Source organism: Eubalaena glacialis, chromosome 4, assembly GCF_028564815.1.
Source record: "Eubalaena glacialis isolate mEubGla1 chromosome 4, mEubGla1.1.hap2.+ XY, whole genome shotgun sequence".
Taxonomy (NCBI): Eukaryota; Metazoa; Chordata; class Mammalia; order Artiodactyla; family Balaenidae; genus Eubalaena; species Eubalaena glacialis.
In genome coordinates, this window is record NC_083719.1 from 75,769,368 (window position 1) to 75,788,227 (window position 18,860).

General features: G+C 38.8%; 2 protein-coding genes across 6 annotated transcripts in view; both read right to left on the bottom strand.

The window, feature by feature from the left end:
• Positions 1–18,860, bottom strand: part of ARB2A (ARB2 cotranscriptional regulator A) — a 403,635-nt gene that overhangs the window by 91,972 nt on the left and 292,803 nt on the right. The gene's annotated exons all lie outside the window — the stretch shown is intronic.
• Positions 13,142–14,156, bottom strand: POU5F2 (POU domain class 5, transcription factor 2). Its single transcript, XM_061187997.1, is given in 2 exon segments — positions 13,142–13,220; positions 13,222–14,156. Coding segments are annotated over 2 exon segments (1,014 nt in total).

Sequence of the window (18,860 nt, forward strand, 5' to 3'; positions counted from 1 at the left end):
TTCTCCTGTGACTAGAACTTTAGAATAGTTTAAAACGAGGTAATTTATTTTTTATGTTTATTTTCAACTTACAGGGGCTGGTGATTTCAAATAGAAGGAGCTAGTTACACCTTAACCACACTAGTGAAGTAAAAATACTTAGCCCATGAAATACCCTCAAAATTTATAGTATTTAGAAAGGGATAATGAAATTTCTATCATGATCTTTTAGAACTGTTTCAAGTTCAACATTTACATTGATGTTAACCTAACATTATATAGAATTGTGCACAGATTCCAAAGCCCATTTACAAAGATTCAAATACCATCTGTGAAGCTGTAGTAAATTACCCTGTGACATTAATCTTTAAACCAGGCAGTAAATCAGAACAGAAACATACCAAAGAGATTTAAAGCAAGAGAGTCATAACTGAGTTATAGAGATTAATGTAAATAGTTTCACATATAACAGTTGTAGGTTCTCAACATCATGTTGTCTTTGCCTTGAATGAAACATATAAAATTACTTCTAAATGTCAAAAATAAATTATTAATAGCTGAAGGACACCAGTGCTTTTTGTGTATACATATAAAAAAAAAAACCCCAAACCTGTGAAAATGATGGCTGAGAAGCGTTGTTAATCTATGTGTGCTCTGAGTTAAAAATACAATAACAAAACTTCAATTTTATACAATAGACACATTAGGGAGCATCTATTAATGTTACAAAAAGAAAATTAGTTTTACAAAAGGGAATCTTCATATCAAACCTAGTGTTCTTAAAAGATGCTGACCAACAGAATTTTGACTTAGACGAAACCCTTTGGGAAAATGAAGACACATAATTAAGAGCGCTGTGTGTCATCAAACCCAAAATGCCACTGATGTTAAGATTCATCATTACTCCAAGTACCACTTAGAAAAAACACTGCCAATTAAGCTATGACACAATGCTTTCTTATCACATTGACCGCAAGATATATTTCAACTTTAGGTAGTTAAAATTACATCTTGTAATCACAATGAAAAATAATAAATTGACTGGTCTATCAATACATTTAATGAATAAAATTTTTTGTGTGAGAGAGCTATCTAATTTTGAAATATAGTCACTAGGTTATATTAAATACTTTTATTGTATATAAAGCATTGAGAGTACATTGACCATACATTTTCTATCTTCTCTGAGGACAAAAGAAGAGGAAGAGCAACTGATGCATTAGTGATTTCAGTTTGCTTGTCTAATTTGTTGATTTACTATTGATAGCAAACAGACTGCAAGAACCTATATTATTTCAATTGGATATAAAAATAATTTATGAATAACAAAATAGGTCCTAGATTTTTATTTTTCACTGCAATTTAAAAAATAAAGCATAATATATTTATCTGTGAGAGTTGAGGGACAATTTTTCCAGAAGTCTAGAACCCTAGTAATCCCCCCCAATTTCTATAAAACAGATTACTACAATAAGATTATTATGTGTTAGAAGATAAATACCAAATGAAAGTATGACCAAGAGAGAAATTAAATACTGGGAAAAATAACCCCCAAATACCAGCAGCTCTCCCTTGAAAAGATTAATTTGGTTGTATCAATGGATAAAGTAGGATTAATAGGAAGAACTAGTGGACTGTCTGTGTATGTTCAAACGTTAAAACTGGCCTATGGTGCAGATGCTATTAAGCTATCTTAGGATGTAGGTGAGTAAATGCCACTCTAGGACCCAAAAGTATTGACGGGAGTCAATTAGGCCCTCTGCACAGTGGCACACAGGAATCAGTAACAGCAAAATGACCCAGGGCAAACTATTACAGAATCACAAACTTGAATAACAGTCTGCTGATGGATCAGTTCAAGTGTTCAAAATGTAGAATCTTCTTGTATTTAGTTATCCCACATATTCTCTTCTCTCTGCATCAGATCACATAAGCATCTGATTGTGACACATACATTAAATCTTCCAAGAACCTAGAGAAACTGACACAACGACAACTGTAGTGGACGTATCCCAAATCCTTCTTTGGGGAAGCACTCTTCAACTCACATAGCCCTTTGTGGGGCTCCCAGTTACAGTGTCCTGCCCCAGTGCCAACACCATCATAGATATGGCTGACCCAGACTGGTCAATCACAGCCAGTCTGGTCCTACTCCTCAATCTCTTTGGCTTCAGTGCTGAGTTCAGGGATCATCACAGTACTCCAGCAGGACCGATCAGAGTTTTCACTAAGATTCTTATTTGGATGCTAGAGCTTTTCCTCTGGGGTAATGCTGAATAGAAGACGCTGCAACTGCTTGTAGTCACCCTCCTTATCTATGTGAAGAAAGCCCTGTCTGCAAGCAAGAAAGAATGAGGCCAATAGGCAAAGAAAAGTAGAGAAGGAGATGGAGGGACAGTCTTGGTAACAGAGTTTGAGCCCCAGAATCTAGCAGTACCAGAAGTAGATCTAACCCTGGGTTTTCCCATTTACATTAATCAATAAATGACTGTTCTTGTTTTGTTTTCTTTTTTTTTTTTTTGGTTTTTTTTTGTTTGTTTGTTTGGTAAGCAGCTTGAACTGGACTTACTAACTTGAAAAGAGTCTGTACTAACATGGTAATTGAAAAGGGCAGATAATATTCTACTCTTTTTTTCCAACTTCTATAAAACGTGAAACTGATACTTATGTGTGCATGTTTGAATTCATATATTCATTTGAATCTGTAAAATTACTACATAGTAAACTTTAATAGTAGCATTTTTTTTAATGTTAATACATGTTTAAGGGCAAGAAGTTTCTGGATTATCCATGTAAGTGCTACAGGTAACTGAAAGGGTAAAACAAAGTAATTCATATTGAGTTTTCTAATACTTTAAAATAATGAAGGGAGGAGGGCAGTGGGAGAGGAGAAGTAATTTATTCTCCTGATGTTTTTCTAGGCACAATTAAAAGTAGTTTGCATTTGCTGAGACCGCAGGAGTTTGGTATTGGGGAAAAGTGGCACAGAAACGTACTGGGAAACAAGGGAAAGCTAGCCTAAGACCATGGTTTTGTTGCAGATAATGCCCTGAATATACAATTCACTCATAAACAATTGAGATCTAGGTGTAGCTATTTCTCTTGGTTAATAAAGCCTTGGACAACAAATGCTTTTCCAGAATGAATTTTCATGTTGTTTGAACTATAACATGTAAACCACTTTAAGAACTGACTGGAAAATAACTGTCATCTGGCATTATGATTCGTACAAGCTATATTCCACTTCAAGTTGAGTTATAAAGAACTCCAATAAAAATGTCTCAGTGTTCTCAAAATAATTACTTATCTCCCACTTTCTAAATATCCTTATCAAATCCCAACATAGTTAACTTTTAGAAGACTTACGTTTTTAGGCTCTCTGCCTTCTAGCTGTTCTCAGTTGATGGTAACGGCCTGAAAAGACAATTGCCCAATGGAATGCCCCAAACATGAGTCCGCTACCTCAAGCAGACCTCTCAAAATTATTCACCTAACAACTGTTTCATTATACATACTTTGGGGATTTTCAGAAGTGACCTAAATTCATAAGAAATAGATCTATCAATGCTGGATCCTAATAGATTTTTGGCCTGTCTTCAAAACTTGTCTGCTGAAATAAGCTAAAAAGTGTCACTCAGTATTTAAGGACAAAGCAAGGGTGTCAAGACTTATGCATTTATTGATGGCTTCTGACACTGGTGAGTTTGCATGATTTGGGAAAAAATTTTAATCTTGTTCAACATCTACATTGGCACTAAGGACTCATTTTAGAAAGTTTTGTAAAGATTACTATATATATTAAAGCATTTCAATATTCACAGATGGAAGCAACACTGGACTTAATAACTGAAGATCTATAGGCCTTAAATTTTATTTAAAAAAGCATTATTAAGCATTGCATTGCTCTTTATGCCTTGCTAAGTACTTCTCAAAAATTCTTATGAGAGTTTTTGCTTGCTTGCTTGTTTTCTGGTTCTCAGAGTGACTCTGTACAGGAATATTTCAGTCATCTTTATTTCATATGAGGATAAAACACAGATGGATTGATGATTTACCTTAAGTCAGTTGCTTGTTATGCACACTTACTGATCTCTGTCCCTGGTATCATGCCAGGCACTCTCTTGCATCTGGAGCCATGGGCAGGGACAGAATGACCATGTTCCATGACAGTCAACAAGGTTTCTCATCAGATTTTTTTTTTTTTTTTTTTGCGCACAAAGGCAACTAACTTAAGACACTGTCTTTGGTGTCTGATGGTTTTTTCTGTTAAACTCTTCCCTGTGTTTCTTAGGATATTGCAATAAACATAAAGGTTCTGATTAACAGCTTTGTATCAATAAGCCTAGTGGAGACAATGACTCTTGAGAAGAATAGGACAGTGGATCTGCCAACCATTAATTTTTCTAGAATTGCTGATCAGTAGTACAAAGGCAAACCATCTGGAAGCTTTATGCCAGTACAAAATTATTTTATTTCCTGGAAGAAAGGCCTTCAGAACCTTGGATCTTAGTATTAAGACTTAGGCTATTTGCTATAAGTCAGTATAAGAACCAGTCACCTGAAGAATGATTGTATGTCTTAAATGACAACAACAAATCAACACAGGTACTACAATTAAAGAGATTATCTCTTGTGTTGTTCAATGTCTCCTTAAGATTGATATATTCATCTTTAAATTTCATGTTGAGAAAATATTTTTCTCAATGCATTTTGAAAGATTCATGTAATTAGCTTCACGTACTGAGAACTATGTAACTTTTTGTTCTGGCTATCAGAATTTTAGCCACTGCATTTAACTCTCAATTGCAGTAACTAATCACAGCCTAGATTTCTAGTCAAAAGCAAGTCCTTTCACTTTTTTTCCCATTCTTGACTTTTGGTCTCCCCCATCCCTCTTCGCACACCCTCCACTTAACAACTCCTAGTTATCTTTCAAGTCTTACTTAGCTCCAGTGGTCCCTGCTCTTAATGGGACAGGTACCCTCCACTGAGTTATGTGCTCCTTCCTCTGGGTTGTTCTTTTGTCCTTTCCTCTAACCCTGGCCATGGATGAGGTGATCCTTGATTTTTCTCACTCCTTTCCTCTACTCAACCTATGTGTACCTATGTGTCTAATTCTGATCTTTAGTGCCTAGCCCTTAACAGGTGCTTAGTAGACATTTAACCACCAAGGAAGTATAGGGTATAATAAGAATTATACCCTATACTTATAAGACTGTGAGGATGTAGAAGTGGAGGAAAAACAGGAGTTGGTTTGGGGCCACAGCAAAGATTTCTGGGAGATGGACCAAAGCTGGATGCTGAGCATTATTCCTTTTGCTTGCCATGTTTTGGTGTAGCACCTTTGATCTACATAGCTCATATTTTACAAAATGTATTTAAAATATGAATATTAGTATGTACATGCACATGTTTTTTCGAAGAGCAAGTGAGAAACCAAATCATTGCTTTATTTATACTTTCAAAATTTAATAATATTTGCAAGAATATTAGCAGCATAAAATATGTGCAGTCAGATAATATAATTTAATGTACATGCATATTTGTGATTAGGACAGGTAGAGTTTTATGGGTGAATCTTAGAATGCATATGGAGGTAAACATGCTAATGATTTATAAGATGTTCCACTGAGTAAATGGAATCATTGTTGTCCTCATTAAAACAATGATAGAAAATTTATACGTGCTTTTTAGTAGAAAGTGGTATTTCATTTACATGTGGTTTTATTTCTACCGCAGTATCACTGGATCAACTGTGAGAAAATATTTAAATCTCACAAATTCAAGCACCTTCTGTTTCCTAAACGTTCACATGGTGTATATATGTGCTCAGAGAACGTTCACCAAATAAACTGTTTACTGACTAATGAAAGAAACTCCGTTTAAAAATAAAAATGATACAATTTTTTTATGGAGTGTGCCATTTCTGGAAACTCAAATAAAAAGGATAAAGAATCTTTCACTTCCCATTTAAAAGCATAACATTCTTGTTAGTATTTTACTTAAAATTTCTTGGCCCGGAAGACAAAAATTTACGGCATTAGATTCACTACTTTAATGATGTGACACAGAAGCAAAAACATTCTTTTCTACCTATGGTGTTGGTATGATTGCCTTTTTAGGAGAGAAAAGAACAACACAATAAATCCCTGTATGGTAAGTCTTTTCCCACATCTTTAGTTTAAACCTCAAAGGTAATACATATTTAGCAAGCAGACTGGTACCATAAAAATATGTTTGAAATGTGGTAATCATTTATAACATTTGCATGCATTTAATGACTTATGATTACAGAAAGAATGATTTACATTTCGCATACTGAGAAAACTTACTCAGTGTCTACTTAGATTTAGCAATGCTCTTAAAACCATTTATGAAAACAACCAGTGTCTAAACACTTGCTATCAGCTGTTTTAGCTCTGCTTTTCATAAAATAAGACAATCACAACAAATTAAAGGCAAGTCACTTGACTGTCCTGTTACATTAGCTTGAAGAAATTAGTGGCTGGCAATGCTTAGCAGAAAGTGACAGTGCTTTCTCAATAGGCTCACATAGCAATTTTTCTGGGGAAAGTAAGAATCATATCTTTATCAAAATATCCAAAATTTTCTTCCTAAGATAATGCCATTCAATCTCACTGATAAAAGTACAATTGTTGTGCTCCTAAAATAGATAGAAATAAGTAGCTACTGTAATTCTTCAGCCCATAAAGTCATTTGTTGGGAGGGAAAAAATGTTATTTTTCTTGAAATTTTCTGATGAGTTACCCTGGATTGGTGATATTACCTATGTGAATGACCTAGAGACAGAACGCAGATCTGGGGCTGCCTGGCTCCACGGCTAATGCTCTTTCCTTTCCATCACACACCTCTTATTTAACTCCTTTGCAAGAAAAAATTAAAAAGTCTCTCTGGGTTCCTACATCCTCCCCCCACAGCACCCACCTATATTTTCTATCAGGAGTGGTAGATGTCACAGGTTGAATTGGGTTCCCCCCCTAATTTATATCTTGAAGTACTAACCCCCAGTACCTCAGAATATGACATTATTTGGAGATAGTGTCTTTACAAAGGTAATCAAGTTAAAATAAGGTCATTAGGGTAGGCTCTAATCCAATATGACTTGTGTCCTTATAAAAGGGGGAAAGTTGAACACAGAAAAATGTATAGAGGAAAGACAATGTAAAGAGACAATAAAGAGAAGATAGCCACCTACAAGCCAAGGAGAGAGGCCTGGAACATATCCTACCCTCACAGCCCTGGAAAGAACCGACCCTACCCATACCTTAATCTTGGACTTGGAGTCACCAGAACTGTGAGCCAATAAATTTCTGTTCCTTAAGCCACCCAATCTATGGTACTTTGTTATGGCAGTCCTAGCAAACTAATACAGTAGGCTTTGGACAGAAAAGCTAGAGTTCAATGAAGAAATAGTATGAATGAAGGCAGGACTGGGCTTGCATTTGGGAGAGACAACTGCGACCACAGCAGGAGATCAGGAAGGAAAGGTTTAAGTGGTAATCACAGTATGAGGAACAATGTCACCCTCCTCTGTCCATTCCCATCCGCTATATCCTTGTGGTCTCCATATTCAATCTGTGGTACATTGTTTTGTTCTTATTCATGGAGACTCATACAATTATTATAGGCTAGAAACAACTTCAGAGATCATTCCTTTCAATTATATAACATTATATGGGTTTTCAGAAAGTCTTCACCTAAATCCTTCAGATCAAAACCTTATCATCTGTTCCTTACTTAGTTGTTATTTGACAGCTAAGGAAATGAACTTTATAATTGTCTTCCAATTATTACAATTCCAAAAGTCATTTCCCAATGTTAGTATGTTTTCTAGCAACTGAGACTATTGTCTTTTTCTGTTCTTTCATTTATTCAGTTTTGGCTATCGATCGATGAGCACGATTTCACTGTGTGAAGTTTCCTAGGATGCAAAAGAGCGATTTATGAGCTATAAATAAAGCCCAGACAAGGTACAGTGAAAACACAATGGAGAGAAAAATTATTGGGTGCCTACTGTATAAAAGGGAAGTCCTAGGGGTTTCTTTTTATATAACCTAATTTTATCTGTTTATCAACTCTCTCACCCTGTGGATTGCTAGACATATTTCACAGATGAGAAACTGAGGCTGAAAGAAGTCATTTCAAGTAACAGAGATGGTAGGTTACTGAGCTGAGATTTGAACCCAGAAAAGCCTGTCTTCCAAACTATGCCTTGGCTATGGGGCCATACTTCCTCTGGCTTAGAATATTTGTTAACAACTGATGTTATCAGAGGCAATACTCATGTAACAGGAGGGCTACAACTCTAAATCTAAATGAAGACCCCAGATACCTGACACCTCATCATATTTATCATGAGTTGTCATCACGTGCTTATTTGTTTACTGTGGACACCTCAGCATACTTTAAGCACCCTGAAGGTCAGGATGAGCCTCTTTTGGTCACCATTGCATCTTAAGCACCTAGGGCACAGCCTGTTATATAAGGTACTCAATTAGTATTTGTTGAATGGCTACATTAACAAATAATTGAATCTAGTTTAAATTTTAATTAGGCTGCTGTTACGAGCTGAATTTTATCCCACAAAAATTTATATGTTGAAGTCCTAATCCCTAGTACCCCCAAATGTGCCCTTATTTGGAGACAGGATCTTTACAGAGATATTTAAGTTAAAATGAGGTCAGTAGGGCAGCCCTAATCCAATGACTGGTGTCCTTCTAAGAGGAGGGAATTAGGACACAGATATGTACACGGGGAGACAATGTCAAGAGACAGGGAAAAGGAGGCTGTTTACAAGCCTGAAACAGAGATGCTTCCCTGATAGCCCTCAGAAGGAAGCAACTCTGCAACACCTTGATTTCAGACTTCTAGCATCCAGAACTGTGAGAAAATAAATTTCTATTCTTTGAGCCACCCAAGCTGTAGTACTTCGTTATGGAAGCCCTAGAAAACTAATATGTGATATATTGAAACTAATTCTCTTTCAGTAAAAAGGTGTATGTTAAGATTTGCCCACTACTCAGTCAATGATATCCAAAGTTTTACAGCTGTTCCAGGAACATTATCATCCATTCTAAGACAACAATTCAACTTAATGCATCTTATACACTGCCCTGGCCAGTTCTAAAAGAAGGTCTATACCATGCATCCCAGAAGGAAGACTAATTATTAAACAATAGAGTTACTCCTTTGGCAAAGAAGAAATGATATGTTAAACAGGTTGTACAGATTTAGAAGAGAACATTGATTTTAAAATCAATGGAAGGCCTCAATTTTTCCTTTTCTGACCATAGTCTTTGGCAGGCAGTCAGTAGAAGAGTCAATAGCGATAAGTGAAGTTGGTTTGCATTTCGAATTTTGTTGGAAGCTGGGGGAAGGAAACCTAAGAAACGCAAGTTCAGTGCCAAAGTAGCTGATTTTGCCGTTAGGAGAATTCACAACAAGGCTCACAGCTAAAAAGTGAGGTGGCAGAGCAGCAGCCCAGCATACCTACCCGCTGGGTTCTTTTCTGGAGGCAGCCCCTTAGGTAAACCACACAGTCTCCCAAAGCTTCTTGTCACGTTTCTCTTCACTGGTGTAACCACAATAACGCTAATGCCTTGTTTTAAGGATTCTACTGGGTATTGGGGTAGATTTATTTCATGACAGTTCATCTTTCAATTGGCTGGGGCTAATTGTAATCACAGGAACTGACCCGCCTTCAAATCTAAAAATCCACAGATCTCATTTATATTCATTTGGTTTCTTCAAACATGACAAGTAGGGAGAATTCTACCATGATAAAACCAGGATTTTGATATTTTCAAATGCTTTTTTAAAATTGAAAAGTAAACATCCAGGAACATGAAAATGATTTGAGCTTATATTCTAAATGTAGGTTAACTACACTGAGGTATATAAACACTCTAATTGTAATTGTAAATTACCATGTTGTGCAGGAAAACAGACATATGGCAGGTATCTTCATTCACTGAGCTACACTACAGCTCTTTAACATTAATGGACATCTGATTTAAAAAACCCTAATTTTTAGCAATGCCTTTCCAACTGATATGTCCCAATACTCCTCCGTTTAGAGAATTGCCTTTCTTTTACAGAAACTACAAATCTGACTAAAAATGAAAAGGCCAGATTTATTATTCTAAAATATTGTTTTATAATGAGAAATTACCATTTAGAGACAAGAAAGACTAGAAGAATGAATATTTTTAGGAATCCTAGATTTTCTGGAGTCTTCGTTTAGATATAGTTCTTGGATTTTTAAACTGTGTAATACATAGAGCAAATTTTTAAAAAAATCACCAGTAATACCTATTATATATATTTTTTCCTGTAATATACCTTTTTCCTTAAAAAATAAAAAAATGACACCATATAGTTTAATAAATTGTTTTGCCTCATTCAACAATCTTTTCTGAACTGTTTGTCAATTTTTACCCTATATGGTGTTCCTTTTTATTTATTTAACCCTTTGTTGAACGTTGTTTCTAACTTTTCGTTGTTAAAATTTTAAAAAAATGCTGTGATATCACCCTTATCACTAAATTTTTGCATACATATAACAATTATTTTCTTATAAACATTATTTAAAAGTTGAAATGATGGGCCAAAGGAAAAGCACATTTTAAAAACTTCCCATATGAATTACCCAATAGCCTTTCATGAAGGTTGTACCAATTTACATGACCACAGATGGAACAGCCAAATACTTTTTTCTTTTATTTTGTTCATCACGACCACAACACTGTGTTCAAATTATTGTAGTTTCATAACATCTGGTAGAACAAGGCCTTAATGCTTTACCTTCAAAATTTCCATATTTCCCCAAGTTTCATTCTTTCAGTTTAGAATCACTTTGTCAAGTAATACTCCCATATTTCACTAGGATTTTATTGGAATGGAATTGTAGTTTTCATTGTAAAAACATTGTTCTACATAGGTAATACAATTTTGTACCCTAAAAAGAATTCATAAATGGATTCTGCCAAGGAAATCAGTACTGTTTAGTAAGTACTATTTCTAGAAGAAAGTACTATTTCTAGAAGAAAGTCATAAACAAAAGTGGCCATTCTGAAAAATAAATCCCTATGACACAGTTTTAGTATAATAAACAATGATGTATAGTACACACATTTAAAAAATATGAAATAATAGAAAACAGATGCTATTTTAAGAGCAGGATAATGTTTTGGAATAAGGAAGGATCTCCTAACACCTCAAGTTTTCTTAGACAAGAAGTAGGAAAACTTCTAGGGAAGGGAGAAATTGTTCTTTATGATAAGAATCTAATTAAAGTGCCAAGGAATGATAAAAGCACAAGAACAATAAAGGCAATAATCAATACAGTATTTGGTCTGAATTTGAAAGACTTATGTAAGAACTGATTCAGGGCCTTTATACTGTACTGGCTAGAGATACCCAGAAAATACAGACTTGAAGAAAACCAGGAATTACCTATTAGTTTTCAAGGGAAAACTCTCAAAAGTAAGATGGCCAATGGGAAGGTGTTGCTTAAATTCTAAAATCGTAGATCTACAGAGTCATGGTCCCCATTGAAAATGTGATGAAGGCTACCATCACCATCTTTGAAGAAAATGCACATATGTACAAACACGCTATTCTGCTTATACTTCAAAGAGGTTTGGCATCTTCAGGTTAAGAATACCTGCCTTGTCAAAAGGAAATACAAGATAAAGGAAACATTTGATACAGAAATTTTCAGAATGATGGCAAAGATCCCATTGAGTGAGTGGTTGGAATTTATGTTTTTAACTGAGGTAGGGGAAAATCTGGCAAATATTGAAGACTTCGGACTATTGTTTGGAACCTGCCTCTACTAACTCCTCCCCTGAAATTGTTCTAAGACATGTACCCGTGACATCTTTGTTAGTGAAATGATATAGCTTACTTGATTTATGTTATCTGATCTCTGACATTTGACACTGTTAACCACTGACAACATACTCTTGGTTTTTTGAAGTTTGGCTCCATTTTCACTAACCTACGTGTCTTGACAGTGCCCTATTTTCAGACATTGACGAGAGGAAGAAATACACATTGGAAGAAACCAGAAGAAACTAGAAAAAAGCAATTAATAAAAATAAGAGCTAAAATTAAATAATTAGGAAATAAAAACAGTAAATAGGATTAAAAAAAAAAACTTGTTATTTGAAAATACCTGTAGATAAATTCTTTGTAAGACTGATTAAGGAAAAAAGTAGAGAAAAAAATGGACAAGATTAGTAAGCAAAAAGAATACATAAACTCAGATATAATATATGGTGACAGAATTATAAAACCATAAATATTACATGGAGGTGTACGGCAGCAGGTGTGACAACACAGAGGGATTAATGACTTCTGTTTAGTATACGATGACCCACATTGACCAATGTAGAAGTAGAAAACTGGAAAAGACCAATTTCATGGAAGAGATTGGAAAAGTGATTTAAGATGCACCATTGCAAAAGCCACCAGGGAGTTGGATAGTTGGATCAACTATCACAAGTATCCTCTACAAAGCATTTCTGAGCTCAAAAGAAAGTAAGGGAAATTCCCAGGGAATAAACCAAACGGCACTGGAAAAGTGAATTAGAAAAAAACACATCTTTCAAGAAAAGGGGGAGAACAAGCAAACTCTTGTGTTTCAACAAGGGCTCTGGGTAGGCTCTATGTACTCTTTTCCTGTCCCATCCTCAAACCCTCCCCTGGAGGCAACAATTATCCTGGACTCTGTGTTCACACAAAGTTCTGCTTGGTTTTGATAGAAATAATATATTGACATAGTCTACTGTGACCTGAGTTTTTCACTCAATATTGTGTTCATTAGAATATCCCTATGTTTACTGATAACCACTAGGAATAAGAGACACAATTACTTTTCAATTAATAAACAGAGAGAAACAAAATATCCAAAACCATCTATGTTTTGGAATGTACCTTAAAGCCAATGCTAGGGAAAAACAACACAGCAGTAAACTTCAACCTCCCTCCCCCAATTTTCCTAAACAGCTCCCATCCCTCGCCCTTACGTATTCTTAACTTCTTTAGACAACTAATGGAGAACTTAATGCTAAAAGCCTTTAAATGAACCCCAGGGACCCGTTTCCCTGGGTTGGCCCTCCCCAGAAAGGCAGGCCCCTCAGCTGGAAAGCCTGGGGAGGCTCAGGGTGGTGGCCGGGGCAGAGAGGAGGGCTCCTCCCGCAGTGAAAGGGGCAGGGGTACAAAGGTGTAAAGTAGGGTCCCCCATAATGGGGGGAACAGAAATGGAGTCCCGATGTCAGGGGAAACCACACTGGTCCTCTTGGGAGAGGAGGTCCGACAGTCCCCACCTCCGCCAGTGGGGAGAAATCATTGCTTGGCCGACTACCCATCTTGCTCCGGTTATGGAACCAAACTCGGACCAAGTCCTCCTGCAGCTGGAGCTGCCCAGCGATGCAGCTGATCTGCTGGGGTGTGGGCTTCTGGCACTGCAGGAAGAGTTTCTCCAGGCTGCTTCCGATGCGTCTCTCCCTGTATGCCCGTCTGCGCTTCCGAGCCTGCTGTAGGATCGTCTCCATTTTGCGTAAGCCCAGAAGGTTCTCCATGTCCACTTGCTCCAGCCACATCTTCAGCAGCGGTCGCAGCTTCCACATGTTGGCGAGGCTCAACTGCTGGGCCTCGAGGCGGCAGATGGTTGCCTGGCTCAGCGCCTTTCCAAAAAGAGCCCCCATGGCGAACCCCACGTCGGCCTGAGAGTACCCCAGGGTCATCCTCTTCTGCCTCAGCTCCTTGGCCAACTGCTCCATCTCCTTCTCTGCGGCCGAGGCGTCTTCTGGCAGCGCCAGCGTCGGGATGCACTGCAGGACGAGGCCGGGCCCGGGGAAGGCGACCTCAGAGGGTCTTGGGAACCAAGCGCTCACCTCGCCAGCTCCGACCCGGGGCCGGCAAGGCATCATCTCGTCCCGGAATTCGCACGGCGGGGGACCTGGGGACAGCGGCCACACCTCAGGGCCTGGGCACATCCGCGGCCTGACCCCTGGCAGGACCATCAGCCTGCCGGGGGCCGCCTGGGCGCTCAACCCGATCGGAGTGTCAGCCCGCACCGGCACTGGCCCTGCGGGCCTGTCGCCACCAGTGCCCGGCACGGGGAAGTTTGAGGGCCTGTGTCCGGCCATGGGGTAAGACCGCTCCCGAGCAGGGAGTCTGGTAGAAACCGACGGCTCTCGAGGCTTCAGAACAACCACCAGCCTCGCCCTCGAGCCCCGCCCCCCAGTGGGCTGAGATAGCGGTGCAGGCGGGAGAAACTGAGGCTGAGGGTGTGTATGGGAGCAGGCGGGGAAATCTGGTAGATCCTACTGATGACTGCCTGGTCCCCAGGGTTAAGGGAGGGGCTCCCCTACCCTGAACTTTGCTTCCAACTCCTTCCGAAGTGCAAGTCTCTCTCTTGGGCTTTGCAGCTCCAAGCTGTCTGGGATCCCTTAGTCACTGCATCCGTCCTCTCCCTGAAGGGAACCTAGGTGTTTCCTTTCAGCTCTTCAGAACACTGGTATCTAATCTCTTTCCTCCACGTAATCTGAATGACTGCTTCAGGCTTCACAAATATTTGTTAAATATCTTTATGCCAGTTTTTTTTTTCTCTTTATGCTACCCCTTCACTCATTAACTGTCCCCTCACTGCTATCTTCATGGTCACAAGTACTGCCAACGTCTTTCCACTGCACATCTTCAGTCCCTGTGCCCTAGGAAACCTAAGCATCCCTGCCTGAATTTCTAGCTCACATCAGTTTACTGTCAGATTCTGTCCCCCACCCCTGCACTTTGTCAGGTTCCACCCTCACTGGGGCCAAGTTTCCTGACTAGTTCCACGTTTGCCCCACCAGTCCTTCAAGTCCTTTGCTCCCCATCCTACCTCAGCTTCCTGGTCCAGAGTTTCCACATACAACAGAGGCCTGTGGGTTTCATCTTTCTCCCCTCTGGAGACAGGTCTCTGGACTGGCCCCACCTGCTGTTCCCCACTGAGGACACTCCTTGCAATACCTTACTCAGATCAGACCTCAGGCTCAAAGCTTCCAAGGAGGAGCTTTAGGAAAGAAGAGAGGACAGTGATCTTGGCTGGATAATCCCAGCCTCCTGCCCTTTCACTCTCCAGCTCAACCATGATGAGGCTCTACTCTACCCACATCTACTGAAATTGCTCTTGATGAAGTCATTGGGGACCTTCCAACTGTCAAATCTGACGGCCTTTTAAAAGTCTTCATCTTATTAAACTTCTCTGCGGTATTTGACAATGCTGACTACTCTTCTTGCACCTCTGTTTTAAATTCCATGAAACGCTGGTAACAGTCAAATCTGTATTTCAGCCTTGACTTTTCTTTTAATTTCCAGTCTGTATTTCCCATTGCCCCAAATCAAATTCATTATATGCATTTCTAAGCCTGCCGCTCCTCTAGGGCTCCCTGAGCTGGTTGATGGCATTATCACCCACTCAGTCACCCAAACTGAAACCCAGGAATTGTTCTTGACCTTTCCCATGCTCCGTAGGGCATCAAATCTTCCGTTGTGGGTCTCCTAAAACAGCTGAGCTCTATGATCTCCTCTCTAGCCTCATCTTACTGTTTTAATTTAGGCCAAATAATTTCTCACTTGCATTATCATAATAACCTTACAATTGGTTCCTTCTGCGCCTCCTTTCAAGTTTATCTTTCATACCTGTGCTAGAGGTAATTTTCCCCAAACCAAACCAAAACAAACCTAACCAAACCCAACCAAATGAAAAAAAATCTAACCATGTCATTTTTTCTCTTAAATTTTTTCAAAATCTAGCCCCTCTTTCCCCAGTCAACAAGGTGGGCATTCAAAATCCTGAGTATGGAACACAGTGTTTTTCACCATCTGGCCTTCCTTTCCCAGCCTCGTCTACCACACTCCCCCAAGCTCTCTGCACCCCCAGCTTACTCCATCCATGCTCAGTGAGAATACTTCACTTTGTAATAAAGATGCCACAATTTTCGTGGCTATTATGCTTTTCTTCATGCTGCTCCTTCTATCAGAAACAGCTTCCCCTGCTTGTTGGTCTCATTCTCTCATATCATTCAAGATTCTGCTCAAATGTCATTTCGTTAGAGAAGCTTTCCCTGACCACTCTGCTGGTTTCTAAAACAGCAACCCTTGTCACTCTCTGTTCCCTTTACTAACCTACTTTTATTTTTTATATTAACAGGTACTGCCACCTAATATATAATTATTTATCTCTCTGTTTATTGTTTGTCTCTGTGCTGCCAAGAGAGCAGGGATTTTGCCTAGTTCACCGCTGTGTCTACAGGGCCCACAACTGTGCTTGGCTCAGTAAACATTCCTGAGTAAATGAAGTGTGCTGTATTTCCAGTCTCCTTTAAGTCACAGTTTAGAGGACACTTTATGGTGAGACCTTCCCCCAGGCAGAGTTAATTAATGCTTTTGTGGCCCCCTCCTTGTACTCGATATATGTTTTTACTGTAACATTTATCAGTAATTATTTATTATGTCTCTGTCTTTCCAGCTAGGTACTTAAGGGCATGCATGTAGATGTTATACAGCCTGGAACATAATAGAACCCTGAGTGATACACTGCTCAATAAATGTTTGCTGAATGAGTGAATGAATCCTCACCTCTACAGTCCTGAGAGTGAAGTACATTTAGTTTCAGTTTAACAATGAGAAACTTGACCCTACCAGGTGCCTCTCCATACCTTCTCTCCTGTACTAGAACAGGCCCTTATGTAGATGGGGGTAGTAGTACTATGAGACTAAATTCAACTCAACACTATAGAAAATAAGGTTGTAGAAATGGCCTTGAAGCCATGGTAGAGGGAAAAAGAATCAAGAAATCACTGCCATCTCTACAGGCTGTGTATTTGATTATTTGTTTAATGCCTGCATCTCCACTGCAATCCTGGCTAGAATGTATGCTGGTAAAGAGCAAGGTCCTTGTCTGTCTGGCTTATTGCTAGATTCTCAGCACTTGGAACTATACTTGGCACAAAGTGGGAAGTCAAGAGATATCTGTTTAACGTTAAATAAATGAATCTCTGCAGCATTAATGGTGAGAAGACTTCCACATTTGCCTTGGGTTATGTTTTAAGATGATAGTCTATGAAAAACAGTTTGCAATATACAAAATTTCACTGCTATCTATTCTTTCCAAGTATACCTACATGCTGTTTTTTCAATATTACAAAGCAACCAGCGCCTGCTAAACACAATGAAAGGTGGATCACAAAGAGAATAAAAGACAACAATTATGTAAGTTAAGGCCCACATAGTGAAACCAGCCCATGTGCAAAAGAAAACCACAGAGAAATGCTTCATAAGTTGTCTAAAAACAATAGGTGAGCAAAAATGTTTTTAGTGAATTGGAAAAAGTGAGGAAAGCTTCATTATATTAACTGAGATAAAACACAGTAGCTAAAAACATTTACTAAATTAAAAAGTAAGGGTATATGAACTTGATGGGTTTTAAATTAACTTGGATACTCTCAATTAATGTTGTCTCTGTACTTGGTCGGATCTCATCTGCCACTGTGCCTATCTCCTGGTTTATGTATATGTGTTATTGTGAATAAAAACCCATATTCTTAAGAGAAGTCTTGACACCTCCTTAAAAGTATATTTAATGTGCTATAGAAATGGGGTGATCAGGGGAAAAAAGCAGGAGCATATTTGGTTGGAACAGAAATAGGGATCAGGGAAGGCAGGTGATGGGAATGCCCAAGACAACCAGCACTGTTTGGGCTGGGGCGCTTGAGAGGCTAATCCATCACCTTCAACAAACCCTGAGACCCCTTAGTAAGTGATTAGATTACAATGTAAGAATCAGGCCAGTCTTATCCATAGGGAATTATAAAGTAAGGATAAGAAACACATGGTCCCAGGCCCTGTGCATTTATAACCTAAATGGAGGAGAAGGGAAACTGCCAGGAGAGCAGGACAGCTACACTTGCCCAAAGAGAAGTTAACGGTTTTCTATTATTAGGATCTTTGGAATTAAGAGAAAGTTAAGTTTTAAGCTGAAATACACAAAGCATCAGGATTTGTGAAATTAAGCTCTCCTTAAGTAGCTTCTATTCTAAGATGTCAAAACCAACTGCCAAGATCCCTAATGGTAAGAAGCAGAAAACAGTGGAGGCAAAGTTAATGATAAACGTCCTTGTAGGTCTTGGTTCAAGTTTCATCTCTTTGAAAAGCTTGGCCAATACACTCAGGACTACAGTGATTTCCCTCCTCTCTGAACTTAGTGTCTTTCCACTCAGATACATTGGCTGCTTTATAAAGTTGGCTGGAGTTTCATGTCATAGCTCCCACCCAGGAGATACGGAAATGTCTCTGAATGGACATTACAGATACCATTTACTTTGTACTTATGTGCCAAACAATGTGCTAATGCCTGAGCTATCCACAGTACTCTGAGGATGGTAAGTGCATAAAAGTACCTGGATGTGAGGGAGATCTGGTTTTGATTTACATCATCCTATTGATCAGTTATCTTGTTAACTAGGAAGGTGATCCTTGCTTCCTCATCTCTCCAAACGCATCTCTCCCAAAGCTGCTCATGCCACAGATGGAGGACACAGCTTTGTTCAAGACTATGTGAGGAGTTTCATTTCTCTGTCGGAGGCTCCAAAAAATACTTTTTGAATGTAATTAGATCAACAGAGAAGATCTAAGAATAATGTACAAGTCAGGCAGAGAGGGCCAGGCCCGCTAGATGGTGCCAATTTTATAGTTTTTCCGACTCTGCATGTATCCTAGTAACTGAGCACTGACCAGGCATCAGTGTGTAAAGGCACTGTCACCAGAAGGGCAGGTATAGGTCCCCAAGAACCACATTAGTCAAGGAGACA